The following is a 22,231-nucleotide window of genomic DNA, read 5'->3' as shown; positions in this document are numbered from 1 at the left end:
ACACGTTATACATGTATATTTTTTTAAGTTTACTTAAAATATTTTTCGGGGGAGATTTGCTGCATGTGTTACATTATGATTACTGTCCCAGAGGAAGATAGGGGGGGGGGGGGGGGGCACGCGTGGCCTAGGTGAAAGTTATCCTTACCTTTTGTGATAATTTACTTACCCAGTTGCCAATTTACACAGTCTTAGGAATCTCAATTTTAAAACAGCCATCACTTTGTTATTACTTGTCCAATTTCTGTCAAACTTTCACCAATCTGTTTTACATATTTTCTCCTCCGTCACACAGCATTTTATGAAAAAGGGTTGGATTCCCCTTTAATCATAATTATCTGGTATATTGTCTATTAAATTAATTGGATGCTGGACCCCGCAATATCCGTGTTTTTTATCTCTATTTTTTTTTGCCTTTTCTGTAACGGATCAGCCAATTTGCCTATTACAGACGTCCAGGATGTTACCATTGATATATGATAACATCACCACGATAAATAATCAAGAATCAAATTAATTAGCGAGTAGCTACCCCCGTTTACATCTGGTCAATAATGCGTATCACATAATAACAATATAATTTCCGTTCTTTCAATCAATTAATGAGCTATGGTGAGTAGGAAAGCATGTACAATTAAACTTTACAGTCATCTCAATAATATGGTATTTAAGGCTTTAAACGACATTTATCCTCTATACCCAATATTGCTCTTCCAACGTGCCAGTATACTAGCCAATATCATTTTCTCAGGTCCAATTGAAAGCTAATCTAGGGGTTTTTCGCAGTCGCGACAGGGACGGATCCTACAACAAAGAAAATCTATTGTCAAGAACCCTTTATGACAAAGAGATTTTTGTCGAAAACTGGTGAATCAAAACAGCAGTTTCGTCCTGGAATCCGAACAAAATCCGACGGTATAATTCATACTCATCCGCTGGGAACCCTAAGAAAAATATGCCACTTTTTACATTTAAGGGTAAAAGCCCACAATGGAAAAATATTTTCTGGTATAATTTTGCACCTTTAAAAAAGGTGAAATTGTGCGCAATATAAAAATATAATTAGGCAAATGAATGCACTATTGGACAACTGGATAATAAAACCAAGTAACTTTGGTAATAACAATGGTAATATCAATGATAATAGTTACATTCGTATGGTGCAGAAACGCTTACCACCATTCAGAGCGCACAGTTGTCTGTCTACAAAAAAGTTTGGAAATCTGACTTTGATCGATAATCACTCCTCGTTTTTAGTGAACATTAATGCCTGATTGATACCAATGAATAGATCATAATTTTCTTTAAAATGATACCCTACATGATATAATTTTGGTTCACATGGAGGTGCAGTGCCTTGAAATGTGGGGCAAGGTCAAAATTGAAAAGTTGCAAAATGACACAATATTGAAAGTCACTGTTATTTTTTCTCGTGGTGATGAGTTTCTCAGCGGTTTCTTTTGTTTTCATGCACCTCAACGTCAACATTAACGTGGAATCAAACACATCTCTGCACAAGCAAGCACATAACAAACAAACAAACAAACAAACAAACAAACATGCATGGGTATTTCAAAGCACGACTCAAACCATGTTATCTAACAGAACCATCACTAAACATTCCACACCAAAACATCAAAAATGAAGAAGCAGGGGCTTGATTTGAATGGATTTTCATCTTTATTGACACAGACGAAAGAATCATGTTCTTTATTGACACATCATGACTATTTCTGCTCGTTTTGCAGCTTTTAAATTCAGACCTCATCCAACACTTTTGAATCGTGCTCTTTTCGTAATGGCATGATCATAACAAGCATTGTATCATTTTAAACATAATTAAATGATCTTTTGAATGATATAAAATGTGCATTGTGTAAAATTAGAAGTTGGGAGAAATTAATGGTCAAACCCAGATTTCCAATCTTTATTGAGGGGTTTAGATTATTGTAATCTTCAATAAATATGTTGTCAAATTATCTCTTATACTGAAAAAACTAAAATAAATTTGATTTCATTTTTTCTCACCTGAATTGCAGAGCGAAACTATTCGTGCCGCCTTTCCGATGGCGACGGCGGCGGCGTCGTCAACATTGAAATCTTAACCAAGGAAAGTTTTTAAAATATCATCATAACTTAAAGTGTATATAATCTAGTTCATGAAATTTAGATATAAGGTTAATCAAGTATTATTGAACATCCTGCCTAAGTTTCAGGTCACATGATTAAGGTCAAAGGTCATTTAATGTCAATGAACTTTGACCATGTTGGGGGAATCAATATCGAAATCTTAACCAAGGCTAAACTTTTGAAATGTCGTCATAATATAAAGTATATGAACAGAGTTCATGAAACCTGATCATAAGTGTGATAGTGTATCACAAAAGATCCTGCCTGAGTTTTAGGTCACATGACTAAGGTCAAATGTTGCTTATCAACGATCTTTGACCATTTTGGGGGGTATTTGTGGCATTGTCATTATAACCTTGACATTCTATGGATCTAGTTCATGAAACTTAGACAAAGAACAATTAAGTATTCCTGAATATCCAGTGCGAGTTTCAGGTCACATGATCAAGATCAAAGGTCATTTAGGGTCAACGAACTTTGATAATGGATAGGGGTATTGGTGGAATTGTCATCATAACTTTAAAGTTTATAGATATAGTTAATGAAACTTGGGACATAAGAGTAACCATGTATCCATTAATATCTTGTGCTTGTTTCTTGACACATGACCAAAATCAAAGGTCATTTAGGGTCAATGAACTTTGGCCGTGTCGGGGGTATTTGTTGAATTGGTATCATAACTTAGAAAGTTTATTAATCTACACAATTTGTAGTTCATGAAACATAACCATAAGGGTAATCAAGCATGAATGATCGTTTTGCACATGTTATAGGTCACATTATCATGATCAAAGGTCATGTTGGGTCAATGGACATAGTATTTTATTATCATTTGAGTGTTTTCTTTTGTGAATAATTAATTAATAGCTGTTTTGAAAGTTAGCACTGTTGCTATATCGAAACGCGTAATGATGCAGGCGAGACTGCCAGAGGCGTTCCACTTGTTGAGAAATTCAGCGCACAAATAAAAATCGAATCGTCGGTTTAATATTCTCCAAGATATATTTCACTGACATGAGGGCATTCTATGTGATCGGTAATTGCTCCTTTGTTAACCTGATATATATTCCCTTGTGACGTGTAGTAGATCTTGCCTTTAAACACCATAAAATCATCCACATACACCAGTCCCTCTGACAAAGTAACATTGAGCACCATGTCGTTTCCGGAGAGATCCATTTGCATGATATCGACGTTTCCATTGAAAAAATCTAAGACGAAGAAAACTCGATTTCCTGCGAATTAATAAGTGTACATATATGTATCAAAATAGTGATGTGGTTATGTGGGCCAAAATTATTAGAAAATGCATTTATACAAGTTAATTGTTTATGATTGGGCATTTTGTGACGCTTGACTGCCTGACTAGCACTGAGAATACGTTAGCCATGAAAACAGTCTTTCCGATGCAACTTGCTATTTCTAATCTTTATTGTGAAACGGGGACCATGTTCTATATAGTAAAAGGGGTATTTTTTGGTTTACGAAACAGAAATATTGTACTGTCATTGCATTTATTTAAATCATTTTCAAAGGTAAAGGCCTAGTCTATGGCAGAAGGAAAATATATAAAATCCGGTCGGATAGGGCTTGTATCAAAGTCAATGTTAAGCAGCTTAAAATATCTTCCCAAAATTAGAAGGGGTGTACATCTACCCCTAGGATTTAATTCTTTAAAATACTATTATGAAAATGGTTGTCTATTCAATTGAATTTCTAGGCATAATACAGAACATCACAACGTTAAATATTAGATAATATGGGAGCATAGGGCGGAGGGAATGGGAGTGAAGAAAGTTTCAATGACCTGCCATTGGTAGAAATCAAGTAACACATTTTATAGGCGCGATAGCTCAGTCGGTAGAGCGGGGGATTCGTATTCCGGTGACCCGGGTTCGATTCACACTTGGTGCGCTATTGCCCTTTGGTAAGGCATTAATCATCATTACCAGGTCCTTCGGAGAGGACCTTAAGCCGTCGGTCCTCTGGTTGCTTGCTTACAAGCATTCATGCTTTCTTAGCAATCAGGTAAAAAATCCCAACCAATCAATCAATAACCTTGCCCATAAATATAACATTAGAAGCAAGGACTTTTTTTTTGGGGGGGGGGGTGGCAATTCAGATTATTATGATTCAAGAGCTACTTACGGACAAAATCAACGGAAAGTCCACGTATTTCCTGAATGGATTGAGATGGGATCGAAAGCATTGTACTGGTTCGCTGCGGGGTTGACTTGTATATCTTCTTTGAGGTTGCCCAGAAGATTGCTCTGTGAAAAAAAATACACAGGTATAATCACGGAGACAATAGAAAGGGTTGCACAAAAGTAAGGAGGTTGGAAGGTGTTCGTTATAGGGCTACATAGGGGGTTGAAACATGTCTAATCTGACCCCTTTTTCGAGTTGGATATCAATATAAGTTTAGATCATACACAAGCATGACAAATATCTTATTAAAGAGATCGTTACTCACTAGCGTACCTAAGGGGGGGGCAGACTGCCCCCCTGACGAGTCACAACCCATGCAAGGGACATATCCCTGCCCCCCCTGACGAGTCCTGAAGACCTTTTTTTTTTTTTTTGCATGTCAAATTTTTTGGCGGACGAAATTGCCCCCCTTGTGGAAAATCCTAGGTACGCCACTGTCGTTACTCATTACCGTGGTGAAGCATTGTTATTTTTTGAGGTCTTAGTTTATCAGGTTTATGTTTTAAAAATTATGTTTAAAGGACAAGTCCACCACAACAAAATGTTGATTTGAATAAAAAGAGAAAACTCCAACAAGCATAACACTGAAAACTTCATCAAAAATCGGATGTAAAATAAGAAAGTTATGACATTTTAAAGTTTCGCTTAATTTCACAAAACAGTTATATGCACATCCCGGTCGGTATGCAAATGAGGAGACTGATGACACCATCCACTCACTATTTCTTTTGTATTTTACTATATGAAATGGGAAAAAATAAAAGTGATACAACGATTAATTCCTCCCCATCATGTGGAATTACCATTGTTTAATACTATATGATTCAGTCAAGTTGGTCCTTATTGTCAAATCTGTAAAAAATGAAATATTGTATAATAAAATTCAAACAATAAAAAACAAAAGAAATAGTGGGTGAGGGACATCATCGTTTGTCTCATTTACATGTCACTGAGTTGTGCATATCACTGTTTTGTGGAAAATAAGCGAAACTTTAAAATGTTATAACTTTCTTATCTTATGCTAGTTCGATATTTCTCTTTTTATTCAAATCAACATTTATTTCTGGGGTTGACCTTTAATCTATTGCCTATTGTTCAGAGGGAACGACTATAATACATCCATGATGGAAATTATAACATGGAGAGAAAACACAGGACTACGCCTTACGATTAAAATCATCAGACCCTATCTTCCTATACAGAGTATATTTATATCAAAATGTCAAAGACGGAAAATACCAGAAGCGGCGCTTACAGAAAAGGGCCTATATTTGAAATACCGAATACGAATACAAATAATAATGAAATGAATCCGTGAACCCTACCGGTCTGTAACTGCCATGTAATCTATGTCTCGACTTCCAGTGTGAGTAACATTTAATAGCAATGCAGTACCATCTAAGTTCATAGAAGAGACAGATTCCTCACAGAAGAAGTAAACCTTCCTCTTCACCATATCAATGTCAATCCCTCCTGGCTCTGCGAAAAATAATGAAAACAACGACAGTGATTGCGATAATAATTATAATAACACTCATGAACATGACAACAATAAAGGCATTAATATTAAAAGAAAAAAAAACAGGTGGAAGAGAGAGAGAGAGGGGACAAAATAAACTAAAAGAAGGTTCGTATCCTTTGATTGCAATCCTTTGATCCGCACCTTCCAACCGGAACAAAATGCAACAATGTAAACTAAGAAACAGGTTGAACAAGCTTATATCTCTTTCAGAACAATTTGGAAATAATTCTCGTCATCTAGTGCACCTGTATGATAAAAATTAGATACGTCAATACATTTTGGTAATGTTTGGTTATGCTCGCCTCCAAGGCAGGAGAAAACATAATTTTAATGCTTCTGTAAAGACTATGTAATGTTAATCATTATTTATTTATGTATTTATTCGTTCTTTCATCCATTCATTTATGTATTTGTTAATATATTTTCTTATCCGTATATTTAGTTATTTATCTATTTGATTGTTTATTTTTTCTTCATATCTTTTTATTAATTCATAAATGTATTATTTACTCATATATTTATTCATATATGTATTTATTCATTCATTTTATGAAATTGATTATGGAATGAATGTTATCTCACCGTAGCAGTTTCCTGTAACATCCCAACAAATCTTATTATTCCCATCAGGCGTCGCACTGCAAATCTCATCTGTGTATCCAGTTCGTAACCAGTACACCCGTTTTTCGTCAGATTCAAAGGCTATGTCTTCTGGCCACTCGCTCAATAAGGCATTCTCTAAAACTATCGGCGAGTTTATAGAACCGAGATCAAATATGAGTATGTCTCCGCTACACTCATCAATTCCAATAATTGCTGGGGTTCCTACTGTGAGAAAATCAGCAATGCATGGAACATTACGCAATGTTATTAGAGCCGTGTTCTATGTGCAACAAATTCCGACAATTATTTAACTCAATATACTCTTTATGCCACTGTTGTCGTAGTCATTCTTTACTCTTCGGTTAAATAGCCAAAATACCATTCTTCAATTGCAAGTATCCTCCTTGAAAATATCACAATTTCTTAATTTTGTCGAAAAAGGCCATTTGCATTTCATTCATACATGAATTTGCTTTTCTGGGGACAGTATGCAAGTAGCTAGACTGCAAGATATTCTGCAACATTTGATACCTGTACCAAGGCGTCACAACTTTCGTCTTAAAAGCTAGGTGCTTGATGGGAGATTGCTCTTAGAAACAGTAACATTTTAAAATTTTGAAACTTAATTTGAAGTTAGAAGAAATAATTATAAATGATTGTATTTTTTTCAGGGTGTTTGGTCTTTTTCATTTTATTCAATCACATACCTCAATGTACGTGCTTCAATTAAGCTTGTTTCATTTTATTTAACCTCGTCTCATGTTAAATAATTAATTGATTATTGTTATTTTGAAAATCTACAATCGGAAAAAAATAGATACTGAAGTAAAATAATGCGAATTTTAATAGTAGATAATTTATGAAAGGTCAAAGTTGTGCTTCGCGAGGATACAAACGTTTAGATAGGTGAAAATTATCAATAAACCTGAATTCGTTGTTCCCGTCTCCGTAGTGGTAGCCGAAGATTCTGGTTTCGCAGTCGTTTCTTCACCTTCATGCGCTCCTGTTGTAGAGTAACCCGTCGTCATGGTCGTTGTCATTCTATTCGTCGGCGTCATCATGTTTGATGTGGCACGCGGCGTGGACATTGGAGACGGACTGTTTTCGCTCGTAGTAGACATTATTGGATGGTGGGTGGTGGTCACTTGAAGGGGTGTAGAGGTTACAGTAGAAGGGTTAGATGATACATCCAAGGTTGTCGAATCACTAGTTTGTTGATCTGCCGTTGAGAATTAGTGTTGTTGAAAGTTATTAAAAAAAAGTATTTAATTTTATTGTCATTACTACGTACTGCTCAGACGGCGCTAACAGGACTGTGAACATGTTAACGTGGCGGAAAATAGGTCTCCAGGGGCCCGTCTTACAAAGAGTTGTGATTGATCCAATTAATCGTAACTCTATGGAAATCCATCAGTGTCATACATTTTTCTACAGGAAATTTGCACAATGTCCTTTGTAAACAAAGAGAAGCATAGTGAATTATTAAGAAAATAATTAATGCATGAATATACATCATAGCTAGAAAATATTTTGAACAAACATGCACAATACATGTTGACCTTGCTGGCCGTCCACATTTGCGATTGATCGCAACTCTTTGTTAGACGGGGTCCAGATATCATGTAAACTACGTTATACCCCCATCTCACTAGATGTCGATTCCACTGCGATCGTCAAAAATCGACAAAGCGTGGTATAACGTGGCTTGATCGTGCCTTGATCTTTTCAATCTTCTCCGTCGTACCTTGATCTTTTCTGAAGCGGCAAGGATCGCCACCATCTTTATGGTCGCCACAAAATTTTGAACATGTTCAAAACTTACGTAGCGAGATCGCGGAGGTGCTAAAGCGCATCACAATCGAGTCATGAGCGTATTACAAACGACATATTCGTAGCTGTAACGGAGCCCCAACGCATAAAGCGTAGTATAAGCGCATTAAAAGCGGCACCGATCGCCCGTGGTTTTCAGGCCCGTTCCCAAGACAATTCTGCTACGCTGCTTCCGTTTACAAGGCGAATGCCTTGCGCTCGACACGCTTCACACAGCTTCCACCACGACGCTTCCTTCTTTGGGTGGCATGTGGCACACGTTCTCAGCCCGCTACAGGCGTTCGCGTTGCGCTTTTGCTGCGCCGCTGATGACTGGGCAGCGATTGCGCAACAACCGTCCGCGCTGCTATAAAACGCCGTGCCGATGGTGGCGGATTATCATATTTGCAACAGATTACGAGGCGATACCACGGCGTTTTCAAACATACCTCCCAGAAAAAGGACCAGAAAAGGGAAAGCTGCCCAAGCTACCCCTCTTAGGCCGGCGGTCGAAGAGGAAGATCAAGGGGTTATGGTGGTGGTAGAGGAGGAGGAGGTAAAGGAGGAAGAGGAGGGGGTACAGGAGGAGGATGGAATTCTTACTGCTTAGCCAGCTGGAAAGAGAAAAAAAACGCTCACATGTCTTGATGACGAAATGAGTTACCTCTGCAGAAATAAATAAATTGATTATGTTTTGAAAAAAAAATTGAATTCTAACCACAGTGACAGTAGACAACATCAAATTTTGTTAATGATGCGATCACTAATGTATTGATTGGGAAAGGCAATCTTTAGGGAGATTCTGGCATTGTGCCCCCCTCCCCCTCCCTTTTTATGCGTGCTCTCACATCAGTAGACTACTTCTTGTCAGCAAATTTGAAAGGAATTTACCAAATATTTTTGAGTGACAAACTTTGTGGAAAAAAATAAACAGAATATCAAAGATTTTTATGCTCTTTTATGAAATTCTGGATGCATCCCTCATATTAACTATTAGGCTCATCGACATCTTTTGAATGAATTTTAGAAATATTGTATATTATGACTTAGGTGACAGCCAGGATCGGACCCTGTATCTTTTTGGCCTCCTCCTTCTCCTGTCCTCGCATTCAACTTTTAACTGATGTTCTTTTAGAATGCCAAGATGTATAAGTCCAACCTAATTCTGGACATCCATGTTGGTCGGAGGTTGGCAATCGACTGAAAAATGTGCCATGTGCCGCGATTAGTATGCCGATTGCTTGAAATCGTTTCAAGAGCCCATCATGAACGTAACATAATCGCTTCATTCGTAGCACCACCGTACCGAGGTCCTAATTAGCGTATGAGCCTCGTTGTACGATCGCTTTGATCGCAGAAGCAGCGCATCACATCTGCCTCGAATCGTCGCAAGAAAGTGGCATCGTCGTACTTTCAGCGTATTACCATCGCCTTCAGCGCAGGTCGGTCGCATAGAAGTTGCAGTGCAATCGTCTCGCAGGCTAAAAATAGAATTCGAGGAAGATTCTGCTACGATTTGCGGGATTTACACAGATCGCCATGGTCGCCACGATCGCCTTCCTAGTGAGATGGGGGCCTTATGTCCATAGAAGTTCTCGCTACGCCCTCAGTACGCTGTAGCGTTCCCACTGCGTCATGACAATTTTTCTTTGACACAGCGAGATCTGCATGGATGGTATTGTATTTACTGATTAACGTTGATGAAGAGGAGGTATAAAACTTAAAAATAAATATAAGAACGTCTCTATCAAATACCTAGCTCTGTAGTAACTGAGTTCAAGACTTGACCTTCTGTTGATGTTGCTTCTGTCGTCATCTGAGGATCCTCTGATGACTGTGTCGATCCAGAGGTCCATGTAGAGGAAGGGTCTGGGTTGAAAGTAGTCGTGGACTGAGGATCTAAAGATCCTTCCGGCGAGGAATATTCTCTGATTTCAGGCAGTGGAGTCATGGCTGTCAAAACACAAACTTTTTTCTGACATGCTATCAACCGATCGAACTTCACCGTATTTCTTTAAAAATGATCTTTATCTGCAATTGGATATTGACTTGGTAATGCCTTTACTTGGATCGTATACCATTGTCATTGTGCTCAGTAATTCAAGCGTAACGCGAGAATATAACCGAAATATTTTGACGTTAACAATATTTGAAGTTGCGGTAATCTGAAAAATTTACACTCTAAACGATAAAGTGTTAATTTCAGAAAATTGTGTAGTAGTGCTAAATGTGCTAGAAACAACACGTGGTGTGCGACAATAAGCATAAAAGGTGCATATTGTAGCACCCTATAAGTGCTGAAAAAACAGCCACTAACGTGCAGTCACTCTACAAGCTTGCTACATTTAACACTTCATTTTTATTAATGTTTAGGCTACTTTAACAGTCTTAAGATTAAGGATTAGTAAATAAACATGCATATATTTATAGAATTAAAGTCAGCCTTTATCAAAATGACCAAATGTAGACCTGTGATGAGGAATATGATGGCATCACACTGATTCTATTGATGACTTACCGTCCATACTATATTCGCAATTCGTTCCGGTGTATTCCGTGGGGCAGTGGCACTTATAACCATCTATAGTTTCTTCACACCATCCTATTCTACAGGGATTCACACCACAGTCTGCAAAAAAAAAAAATCAGAGATTGTTATTTCGAATAAGTTTCATCATTAGCTGCCTTATGATCTACCATTACATGCTGTCTTTAAAAAAATCGTATGTACATTTTCGTTGAACTGTCTGCAACCTTTTTATTCTTGTGACCAGGGCCCCGTCTTACAAAGAGTTACGATTGATTTCAAATATATGGAAATCCATCAATGTCACAATTTTTCCTTCAGGAAAGTTGCTCAATGTCCTTTGAAAACAAAGAGAAGTATAATGAATTGTCAAGGAAACAGTGAATGCATGAATATACGTCATTTCTAGAAATATATTTTGAGCAAACATGTATTTTAGATGTTGATGTTGCTGGCCTTCCATAGTTGCGATTGATCGGATTAATTGTAACTTCTTGTAAAACGTGTCCCAAATCTCTCCATTTAGAAGTAAACTATACTCTCTAAGGGAGTGTTTCAAGAAAATATCGTTCGCAAATTTCAGTAGTGAATTTACAGGTTATAGATCAATTTTATCTAAAACAAATAAATGTATAGTTGTTGATGCAAGGAGAAGACCAGCGATCGGTTGCAAATTTACAATTAATTGGTAGACTTATGATTGATTTGGGGACCTAAATTGACTAGCAATCGATTGGAAGTTTCATGCAACACCCCACAAGCCACCCCTAACTCTTTGAGAAACACCCCCTGGTTTTAGCTAAGGTTTGTTTGAATACTTATTATAGTTTAAGATAATTGCGTTAGAACATTCCCTCCTTCATTTGCCCACCACTACAAACTACTGAATGCGGACTTCAGTAGGGGGGAGCGATCTACCAATTATGTTTGTTATCTCTCATTGACAGTGTGTTATAAATGGCTAATCTTGAAACTATGTTTTGAGGCGACTGTTAATAATAAAGAAGATGAATTACACTGCCATTGTATTTGTGTAGAGGGACTAATATGTTTTTTTTTTCAGAGAAAAGCGATCTGTTTTTAACTTGATTATTATAGACTAGTGGATTAGTGTTTTATAATTTGAGTGGGCCTACCTTACAAGACTGCACTGCTGAAAATGTTGTATTATAAGTAATGAACTTGGACAGATATGAATAGTGGGACTTGAGATGGGATTTATTGTCTGCTGGTTCGTCTGCCCTTTCAGCATGTTAAGTGTAAATGAGCCAAAAATGGAAAATGTCATTTTTTAACACTTTACATCCGATTCTCATCGACTTTGATGTAACGACTTCGTTTTATTTTTCTCTATTTAAACTACTCAACTTGTGTTAGAGTGGACTTGACATTCAACTCGTTTAATACAGATTTTGCAATTTACAACGATTAAAAATTTGTTCCTCTTTTCCGCGTCAATAATAACAAAACATAAGTAAAACACTGCTGTTTTTTTTTTATTGAATGGAGGGAATTGAAATGCAGGTTTCTTTTCACGATATAGGCAGGATGGGGGGGGGGGGGGGCTTTAAATGGGCTAGATGTTTTTGACATCATTCTAAAATCTAAAACCAGGTTCACAAGTTTTGGGGGGCCTTTGCAGTTTTTCCTGCCTGTGAAACACGAGGTGGCGCCATTATATATTTCCCATCACTTTTGGTAATATGAAGAAAATCTGTGAGATATAAATCCTGTTGAAGGAACAGTCACCTCTACGAAACGAACTTAAAAAAATCAAGGCGATAATATACAAAATGGTGTAATGTAGTTACGATTGGTCTAGTTTCATAATATGACGGTAGCATGCTCTTTGCGGCGAGCTTTCCTGCTTCAGATACCAAAAGTGCGTATTTGAGCATCCAATTGGCAGACGTTTTCTGCCTGTGAAACACGAAGTGGCGCCATTTTATTTTCCCATCTCTTTTGGTAATATGAAGAAAACCTGTGAGATATAAATCCTGTTGAAGGAACAGTCAACTTTACGAAACGAACTCCAAAAAACCAAGGCGATAATATACAAAATGGTGTGATGTAGTTACGATTGGCCTAGTTTCATAATGTGACTGTAGCATGCTCTTTGCGGCGAGCTTTCCTGCTTCAGAAACCAAAAGTAGCCTATTTCAGCATCCAATTCGCAGACGCTTTCTGCATCGAGCCCGTCAAATGACAAAAATTGACAGATTAGAGGTCATTGTCCAGAAGTTGGTGGATCGTGAGAGCACATCGTCTTAAGATTCGGATCAGACAAAAAATAGCAAATATATCGTTTGTCCAGAGTCCAGGACGACACTGATGTTATGATTCATCGATTTTCGACAAAGGCTGATTGGTTATGAAGGGCCTTTGACAAAAGATTATCTGCGTTATGAAAATAGTCTGCGAAGTGATTGTTAAAATGCCTTGACGGTTTCATACCTGGAACACGGCATATCTGAATACCGGTTACAACTGAATCTTCACATTCTGATACAGGGAACACGCGTCTGATAAGCTTCGGAACGGTTTCCACGACTGTCCCATCGAATTGTGTCTTGAGGGGACAATGGTGCATCCTCGGAACAGTGTAGTTGATGGTCCTTCCGGAGTTTGAATCTGGGGTGCACTTGCTCCCAGAAGATAGACTTGGCACTAGGGAGTGGAAGAAATGTAAATGTAATTAAAAAATATATTCAACGAAGTGATATAATTTAATTGAATTGAATTTATTAGAACGTCACTGGCATTCGCCAATATTTTGTTCAAAACAAGAACGGCAGCATGTCTCGCGAGGTACATGTATACTGAGGAATTCTCATCACTTGGACCTTCCTTACACTAGAACTGAACGAAATAGGAAATCAAGTGTACCCTCACTTGTCAAACTGGTCAATGCTCAGTTGTAAATGTTTAGCTATGTGAATGATTTTAATTTATATGCATGTATTTGTTCTTATTAATTGATATATTTTCTTTAGAATTATTATGAATTATTTTATCAGCCTCAATCCCATATCTCAAAGTAATCTCTGTTCCATTCTTAATGGATTTCATATCTCAAAGGTTGTGTTTTTTATTTAAATGTTCTATAACTATGATTATTTCTGTTGCAATAACTTGATTCTAAATCTCTATTTCATAACTTCATAATGACAATCAAATCTGAATTATATTTTTGACCTTTTTGTTGTATGATTTTAAGTTTTAAACAGTTTTTTCCCCCAATACACAATTATCAGAATCCCATGCTAGTATTATCTAATGAAATCTCACTTATGCATGACTCAGTCAACCAACTGTTTCTCATTTATATGTGAATAATTTTTAAAGTGTATGTACAATCTTCAAATGTAAATAAAATTCAATGTAAACATTGCACAATTAGTCTTCGGACTACAGCATTGTATTCTGTTTTATATTTAATAAACCGAATTGAATTGAAGTAATACAAAACAAATATACAATTGATAGATAACGAATACGAATTAATAGATAACGATGTTGAAATTATGATAATGAAAACAAAAATAACAGTGATTACAATGATAATGATGATTCTTACAGTTTTGATAATAACAATAATGTTATTGCCCTTCATTACAATTATTAAAAAAGCTTTGAAATATTCATTTTCTCTATAACATCACATCCACTTTATCATGTTTATATATCATGTACAATGTAAGCATTTGGAAAGTAGAACTACTTAAATTGTAAAGCGCGTAAAGTATGCTCAAGTGGAATAGTGTAATTTAAATGCTCAAATATATGCATGTTTAATGATAGTAGTACTAACAAAGACGAAACGACGAAACAAATAAAACGACAATGCTAAAAATAACGAGAATGGAAACAATAATATAGGCATTATAGCATATAAAAATAAGTTATAATGATGACGATAATAATGGAGCGCAAAGCATGGAAAAAAAATTGCCTATTGTATCTTATCCTTCCACGTTTTAATTTCGTAAAGGAAATTGATAGGATCAAGTCTGTGAAAGTAGCCACGCGAATTATCATAGTAACTTAGTAAGAAATAAAAGGGAACTACACAAAAAACACGGTCGTTTAAAGCTTGAAAAGAAATTTAAATTTGAAGCAACACAAGAAATAAATGTATATATATATATATATATATATATATATATACATATACAAATATATTATATATATATATATATATATATATATATATATATTAATGAGGCAAAGTGGTAATGCATTGTACTTTGTTCCAACAGTTTATTTTGAATTCCAAATTTTCGACGTTAAACATACGTCTTCCTCAGGGATACAATAAAGCTCACAGAGACAAGAACTGAAATAATAACATTCATGATTGTGGTAGTCATGGAACCGCGCACAAAACAGCATCACCATCATAATAATAATAAAAAAAGCATATTGGAGGCGCAGGCTGTAAAAATTATCGCGTGAGGATATCATTGTTACGTAACAATCACTTATTATGACGCCACCACAATCATGAAAATGCAAGAATAGAAAGGATAAAGGCTTATAATATATCAAGAAAATAAATTACGATAAAAGGAGGTGACAATGGCCTCCCAAATCACTCTATCTTGAAATCAACTGTTAATAATGTATGGAGGAGAGTAGAGCAATAATAATGATAATAAACCTATGAGAAATTCTTGAAATTATTTATAAAAATTGTATTTGTCCAGCCAAGACAGATCCCCTTATATATATATATATATATATATATAAGGGGATAGAAATAGAAAATGAGAGAGAGAGGAGGAGGAGAGATAGAGATGAATATATTGCTTTTATATTTAATTGTATATAGTACACATGTAAAGAGTATTATCACATTTTGCATCGGCTCGAGATAATTAATGATGTCACATAATCAATGACCTTGACGCATTTGATATTCTTGATGAGCTAGTTATTTGAATCAATCTCAATTTATTGTCTTTATCATATTCTTTACAATTTGTTTTAAAAATAAATCAACAGTCCGCTGTCATTATTGAGCGAAGTAAAGATGTTTTCAGGAGAGGCCAATCAACCGATCCTATATTGACTGCCATTATTATGACCACAAGTAATGATTACCGAAATTAAAGAAGAGTGTTTGTTGTATTTACCCGTTACCATGGTGAGAAGGATCACTAGCGTCCAACAGCGTCTTCCTGTTTTCTGAATCAACAAAATATATAGAATATGAATAAATTCTTCTGATTGTGAAAAGGTTTTTGGAAAATCATCTCATGATGGAAATGGAGTAAAGCATTCCGCTGACATAGAAAACAAAAATCATTTGACTCTTAAAAGACAGCATGATTTCATTATGAAATTAAATTTATGTAAAATAAAACCATCTTCATTGTAATCTACGGATATTCCCTCCACAGTAAATATTTTAAAAAAGAAGAAAAATTTGATTAAATCTCGATTGAATTTTAACCACTCATTCCAGTCTTATGTACCAGTCTAACCCATCAATTCATTATCAGTAACTGTAAATTACCAATAATTACCGTGACTTACAATTATTATTGTATAATCGAGATTTTCCACAATGTCAATATACAATTCCCTCTTTGCACCAATATGTCCTATTCGCGCTTTAATCGTTTTATAGGCATATACCTTTTAATGCAAGATTATATGCCTGATTCATTTTCAACACTTTGCCTAAATGATTATGAATGTTTTGTTCCCTTGGTACATATATTTAAGTGCACATCTCTAAAACAATTACACTCTTGATAGTACAGTCATGGGTATGATTAGCAGAAAAAAAATGAAAAAAATATATAAAGACAAAGACAATATATAACCCCCGTTGAGTTTATCAGTCCAAAACATCGTATTATTATCATTAAACGTTTACGAAGCTGGTATTTCGTATGTAATGAAGAAGATCGGATTAAAGTTCCTTAATGCAAACAGAGTACTACGTGCTCTCAAACATCACACATCTAATGTAAATACCAATGATACAGACATTTATACAGACATCAAAGCAAGCGAAAAATATTAGTTGAATAACAATCAGATGGGTATATGCTCAATCTGTTACAGCAATAAAGCCAAAATCTGACCCAAAAAAATCTAAAACTAAACCAAACTTATACAGTGTAAAAAATAAAGTGCTAATTTAGCACTTACAGTGCTTGTATAGTGACTGCACTGTTAGTGCTAAATTAGCACTTCATTTTTACAGTGTATAAGAATCTTAATTGGTAAAGATGGAACTCACCATGTATACATTCATCTTGAGGTCTCCAGTGCATCTGAATTGATTTGAATATACTGATCTACTTACTACTGCGGTCTTTAGAAATTATAGAATTGAGCAATTATGGGAAGATAATGACTATTAGATTTAAGAGGTCTAGAAGACACAAGGTCATGATATCCCACGCTTCTTTTAAAATATTGTAATTTCCGGAGCTCGGAGTTCGGCATTTTATTAGAAAAAGCTTGCAACAATTGGCAGTGGATATTTTTAAATGTATATTGGTGAATAAAGGGCACGTGACTCAATTAGTCTAGTAAGGATGAATAAAGTGAAGGAGGCGGGAAAATGGAGATATAAAGGGTGAGTGTGACAGAGGCTGAAGATGAAGGTGAAGAAAAACAGGGGAGGAGGAAAAAATATAAAGGGAAAGATGGAGAAGACAAAGTAAGATAAACGTGAGAAATAAAATACTCAACAGTTTTTGTGTTAAAACAGATACAAGTATCTCCCGAGGATAACTGACTATTACTATTAGGGATTTCACATCAGTTATGTCATAAGACAATGTCTGTATTATTTCATTTAATAACTAAAACGATTAATGGATCAATATACAGAATGCGTGGATAACGTCGTAAATGGATGTAGTACGGATTGATCGAACAGCGATCTAAATTGACATCACTAATGACCGATCGAGGGGGAAATGGGAAGAGAGAGACACAGAGAGAAAGAAGAGTGTTAGGGCGGGGGGGGGGGGAGAGACAGGGAATTACATAAAACAGAAGGAGCGTATAGGTATATTAGACATTAGAGCGAATACAGAATAGACCTTTAGACAGAGAAAAGGAGGGCGGAGAGAGAGGGGGAATGAAAAATAGCATGTAGGGCTCAAATAAGCTATTTGGCTCCACAACATTTAGTGTCTGTATCAATACACTTAATTAAAAAAAAGAATAGATCAATACAGGTAGCATATATATAATTAATTTGATCACACCAATTTCAAACCGACATTTGAGAGAGAGAGAGAGAGAAAGAGAGAGAGAGAGAGAGAGAGAGAGAGAGAGGGGGGGGGGGTAAGAGGGAGAGACAAGATAGATAACTGCAAAAAGGAAACATGTGTATGGAGAGAGGGAGAGTAGTATGGATGTGAGGCGGGGAGTGGGCTCCAGTATTGTATCGAATTCGTAACCTATTATGCATGCTTTGTTACTTTTATGCATGCAAGCTGTCCTCGGAAATAAGTCAAGTTATACACTTTCACTTGAAGGTGAAGGACTGTGCCTAGCTCGTTTCATCACTATCACTGTTTAAGTAGACCATTTCTCATCTTGTACTGACCTGATGTGATAAACATTATGATAGTTAAATAATTCCGTCATTTTTGAAGGGATGGTAGGAGTAATGAATGAGTTTCTGGGGATGAAGGTTTCAAAGTGGGTAAGTATAAAACAGTTAATGATTTTCGATTCAACCATTGCATGATCATGATGATTATGCCCAATTGTATTGTACCGTATAACTGCATTTTTTGTGCTTCGTTTCCCTTTGTTTCATTCCATATATCTAACTATGTCTAAACTGTTTACACGCAAACACACCCACCCTCGCGCGCCTACGCACACACACGCCTGAATGAACGCTTGAAGTGATAAATGTCTAACGTAGCAATATGCGTCGATGAAACATGAAAAAAGATGTCAAATGTCACCATCATGTTTGTTTTGTTTGTTTGTTTTTATTTCACCATGCAAAATCCAATTAAGATCAATAACCTATCTGGTTCCATCACTTTTGCTCCGACGACAATTGCTCCGATGGGAAATTTGCACGTTAAGCTAAACATAAAACGTTACATCTAAAGCTAAATAAACCCCAAATCCTTATCTTTACATTATTCTGAACCAAAAACTATATTACAGCCCTAACTCTAACCCTGATGCCCTCCGAGACATCAAGACCGGAGCAATTATCGCAGGAGCAATTGTAGTGTCACCACCTGTAGTTTTACATTAATTTGCAGATACGTGTACATGGTAGGAAGTAAGCACAAACAAAAGGTGTTTATGCCTAGAAACAATTTCCTGTCAAAAATAGCTGACCCACTATACACAATGTTAAAGGACAAGTCCACCTCAACAAAAAGTTGATTTGAATAAAAAGAGAAAAATCCAACAAGCATAACACTAAAAATTTCATCAAAATCGGATGTAAAATAAGAAAGTTATGACATTTTAAAGCTTCGCTTAATTTCACAAAACAGTTATATGCACACCCTGGCTGGTATGCAAATGAGGAGACTATGACGTCATCCACTCACTATTTCTTTTGTATTTTGTATTTTATTATGTGAAATATTAAATATTTTTTATTTTCTCCTCATTGTCAAGTGATACAATGATTAATTCCTCCCTGAACATGTGGAATTAGCATTGTTTAATACTATATGGTTCAGTCAAGTTGGTCCTTATTGTCAAATCTATAAAAAAAATGAAATATTGTATAATTCAAACAATAAAAAACAAAAGAAATAGTGAGTGATGGACATCATCGACAGACTCACCTAGTTGTGCATATCACTGTTTTGTGAAAAATAAGCGAAGCTTTAAAATGTCATATTTTTCTTATTTTACATCCGATTTTGATGAAATTTTCAGCACTATGCTAGTTTGATTTTTCTCTATTTATTCAAGTCAGTATTTTTCTGGGGTGGACTTGACCTTTAAGATGACAGCATCATCACGTTAAAGCGTTTCATTGCTTTATGTTTAGACTGGTTGCATATTTGCTTCTACCTGGCCCCTTTAACCAGCATAAACCCCTAAAGTCCGCCAAGAATGCAAGTTAGGAAGCATGACAGGAAATATTTAAATCTATTAAATCTATAAATGATACAGTATTACAATCACTTGTGTTATTGATTTTGGTATTCTTGTCATCTTATTTAACTATATAATCCCTGATTTTTACAGAGCTCTGTGTCTCCCCAGCAGATAAGATGTTGTGTATTCTATCATACCGTCCTCCTCATCGTGCTCATAGGTAACCTACATCTACGTAATTCTCTACTTTTTTTCTCTTCGACTCGAATCGATTTCACTTTTTTCAACCTTATGTTTTCTTAGAATGACATCTATGATATTTTCACCTTTTTTATATGCTGTGTTTAAAAGAAAAAATAATGCAGTTTTCGGAAGGTCCAGAATTCATTCCAGTATTGGCATGATTGGTGATGAGATCTTATTTAATTAAAATGTCATTATGTTTACCTTGAACTAAGCCCTTGAGTAAATGCAGTGGGATGTGAAAATTAACCACTATAAATGAAGATTCTATGTAAATGATAGGGCAAAAACTTAATAAACATATACACAATGAACAACACAAAAGGTCTATAGTATAAATAGCCCGATAAATAAACGTTAAACGAAACAATGCTATGTGAAAAAAACAGGCAAGATTTAACTGTTATTCATTGCTGAAATTACAATGAAATCTATTAAAACTGAGTCAAATGAGAAAAGATCACTAACAAGATATCTAGTCATCAGACATATAAATGTACAAAGAAAAATTATTTGATAAGACTGGAATAATTGTCCCATCTTTTGAGAAATATGATTATGGGTTTAATAAGCAGAATAACAGGGCCATGGTAAATAAATTTTATGCATGTGATAGGTCAATAATATACAGTCGTGAGATTATTGTGAGCTGATATAAAAGTTATCAATATTTTCATATTTTGTTCTTTATTTCCAGCTTTGTCCGTCACTGATGCCACTGGTTCATCGGTGTCCTGTAGTTATGAAACATCCGGTCGAAGGAAATGCAAATTTTCAGGTCACTCTCCACTAGTATTTTTATTAAAATATCCTTAGATAAAACAAACTGTTTCTGTTTATGGTAATTCCCGTAGGAACTCGGCAGGACAGCATTTAGCTGGTAAACGCCAAGCTGGTATGTAACCAATTACCTAGAAAACATTTTACGTCTAGGTTAATCAGTCATAATGGCTGACCTTATAGACGACATATATTACTCTCGGGCCTTTTTATCAAAGTGGAGACAATGGCAGAGTTGGGATTCGAACTCACAACCTTGCGATTATGAGTCCAATGCTCTAACCACTGGACCACACGGCCCGTATATATATATATATATATATCAAACATACAAATTCACATATTGCTGAATTTCCTTATAATATAACAATAGACAATATTCCTCTAAAAAGAAAAAAAAATAGGTGTCACTTTAGATGAAAATTTAACTTGGATCGAACATATACGTTGTATAACCACCATTATCTAGAGAAAAGTCGGTTTACTGTACAAAATGAAACACATAATTCCACATACAACCCAAGTCACACTATACAATTCATTAATATAACAAAACCCCCAATATTGTGGAATTCAAAGCTCGTATCAAAGCCATTATGGATATTGAATATTTTTTTGGAGAAGAAAAATGGTAAATTACCTGTACATTTAAAAAAAATGGAGATTTGATATTTAATTTGTCTTATTGATCTGTCTCTACAAATCTATACATACTTAAGTGCTGCTCTGTTTAATCATGTAAATAGCTTGTTGATTTGTTTGATTTATATTGTAATTTATATTTTGATCAATAAAGATTGAAAGAAAAAAAATATTACCTTATACATCGTTGTAGGATCTTATTCAAAGTTAGATAACCCTTTTGTTAAAGTCCATGTTTTGTTAAACTCTTTTGTTAAACTCCATGTACAGATGTGGACTGCATACCTTAGTAACTAAACTATAGGCATGATAGGTTGCCTGGTATTTCAACAGGCTGGGTTGTCATAATAAGTAGACTATAGGTTAACAGGTGTGTAGGATTACAGACTCTTTGTGTTACATATTTCTGTTCGGTGTGCTGGCAAGAAAAGCCAAGCCAGCTCACTCTGACTTCTGATTTTGGAGAGGAAGGTCCGTTTTGGGGTGTTTCCTAACCAAGGAAAAGGGCGTGTGCCACAGTGCGGGCAGGTTCCTTTCTACTCATGCCGAATTGTAAGTAATGTTTGGTTTATATGGTTTTAATGTTAATACAATTCTAATGCTTAATATGGCATGTCTGTTTTCGGAAAGAAAGATAGATTTACATATATATATTCTGCTCATTTTGTCACCAAATTACATATATTTCTTATCTTACTCCATTCCTC

General features: G+C 35.7%; 1 protein-coding gene and 1 long non-coding RNA gene across 2 annotated transcripts; one reads left to right on the top strand and one right to left on the bottom strand.

Moving 5' to 3' along the window:
* Positions 1 to 1,659: 1,659 nt before the first annotated feature.
* Positions 1,660 to 17,123, bottom strand: LOC135155693 (uncharacterized). Its single transcript, XM_064105649.1, has 10 exons — positions 17,053 to 17,123; positions 15,935 to 15,986; positions 13,254 to 13,466; positions 10,791 to 10,901; positions 10,028 to 10,225; positions 7,389 to 7,682; positions 6,443 to 6,688; positions 5,664 to 5,817; positions 4,279 to 4,400; positions 1,660 to 3,365 (listed from the first exon to the last, which is right to left on the bottom strand). Exons 1-10 carry the CDS (start codon positions 17,065 to 17,067, stop codon positions 3,115 to 3,117), a joined length of 1,656 nt encoding a protein of 551 aa, XP_063961719.1. The 5' UTR covers positions 17,068 to 17,123; the 3' UTR covers positions 1,660 to 3,114.
* Positions 17,124 to 18,323: 1,200 nt separating this feature from the next.
* On the top strand, positions 18,324 to 20,880 carry LOC135155787 (uncharacterized). The gene is made up of 3 exons (XR_010294959.1): positions 18,324 to 18,477; positions 20,010 to 20,079; positions 20,800 to 20,880. It is a non-coding gene; the product is annotated as an uncharacterized LOC135155787 (long non-coding RNA).
* Positions 20,881 to 22,231: the final 1,351 nt, after the last annotated feature.

The sequence above is a fragment of the Lytechinus pictus genome, chromosome 10 (genome assembly GCF_037042905.1).
Source record: "Lytechinus pictus isolate F3 Inbred chromosome 10, Lp3.0, whole genome shotgun sequence".
Classification (NCBI taxonomy): Eukaryota; Metazoa; Echinodermata; class Echinoidea; order Temnopleuroida; family Toxopneustidae; genus Lytechinus; species Lytechinus pictus.
The sequence above is the reverse complement of the archived record's forward strand: the minus strand, read 5'-3'. Positions and strand labels throughout refer to the sequence as shown.

Bases quoted from the DNA above. Each gene is read 5' to 3' on its own strand.
- LOC135155693 (XM_064105649.1), bottom strand. The intron at 10,902-13,253 runs GTATGAAACCGT...TTTTTTTTGCAG, and splicing joins TCAGATATGCCGTGTTCCAG to ACTGTGGTGTGAATCCCTGT. The intron at 4,401-5,663 runs GTAGGGTTCACG...TTTTTTTCACAG, and splicing joins TACATGGCAGTTACAGACCG to AGCAATCTTCTGGGCAACCT.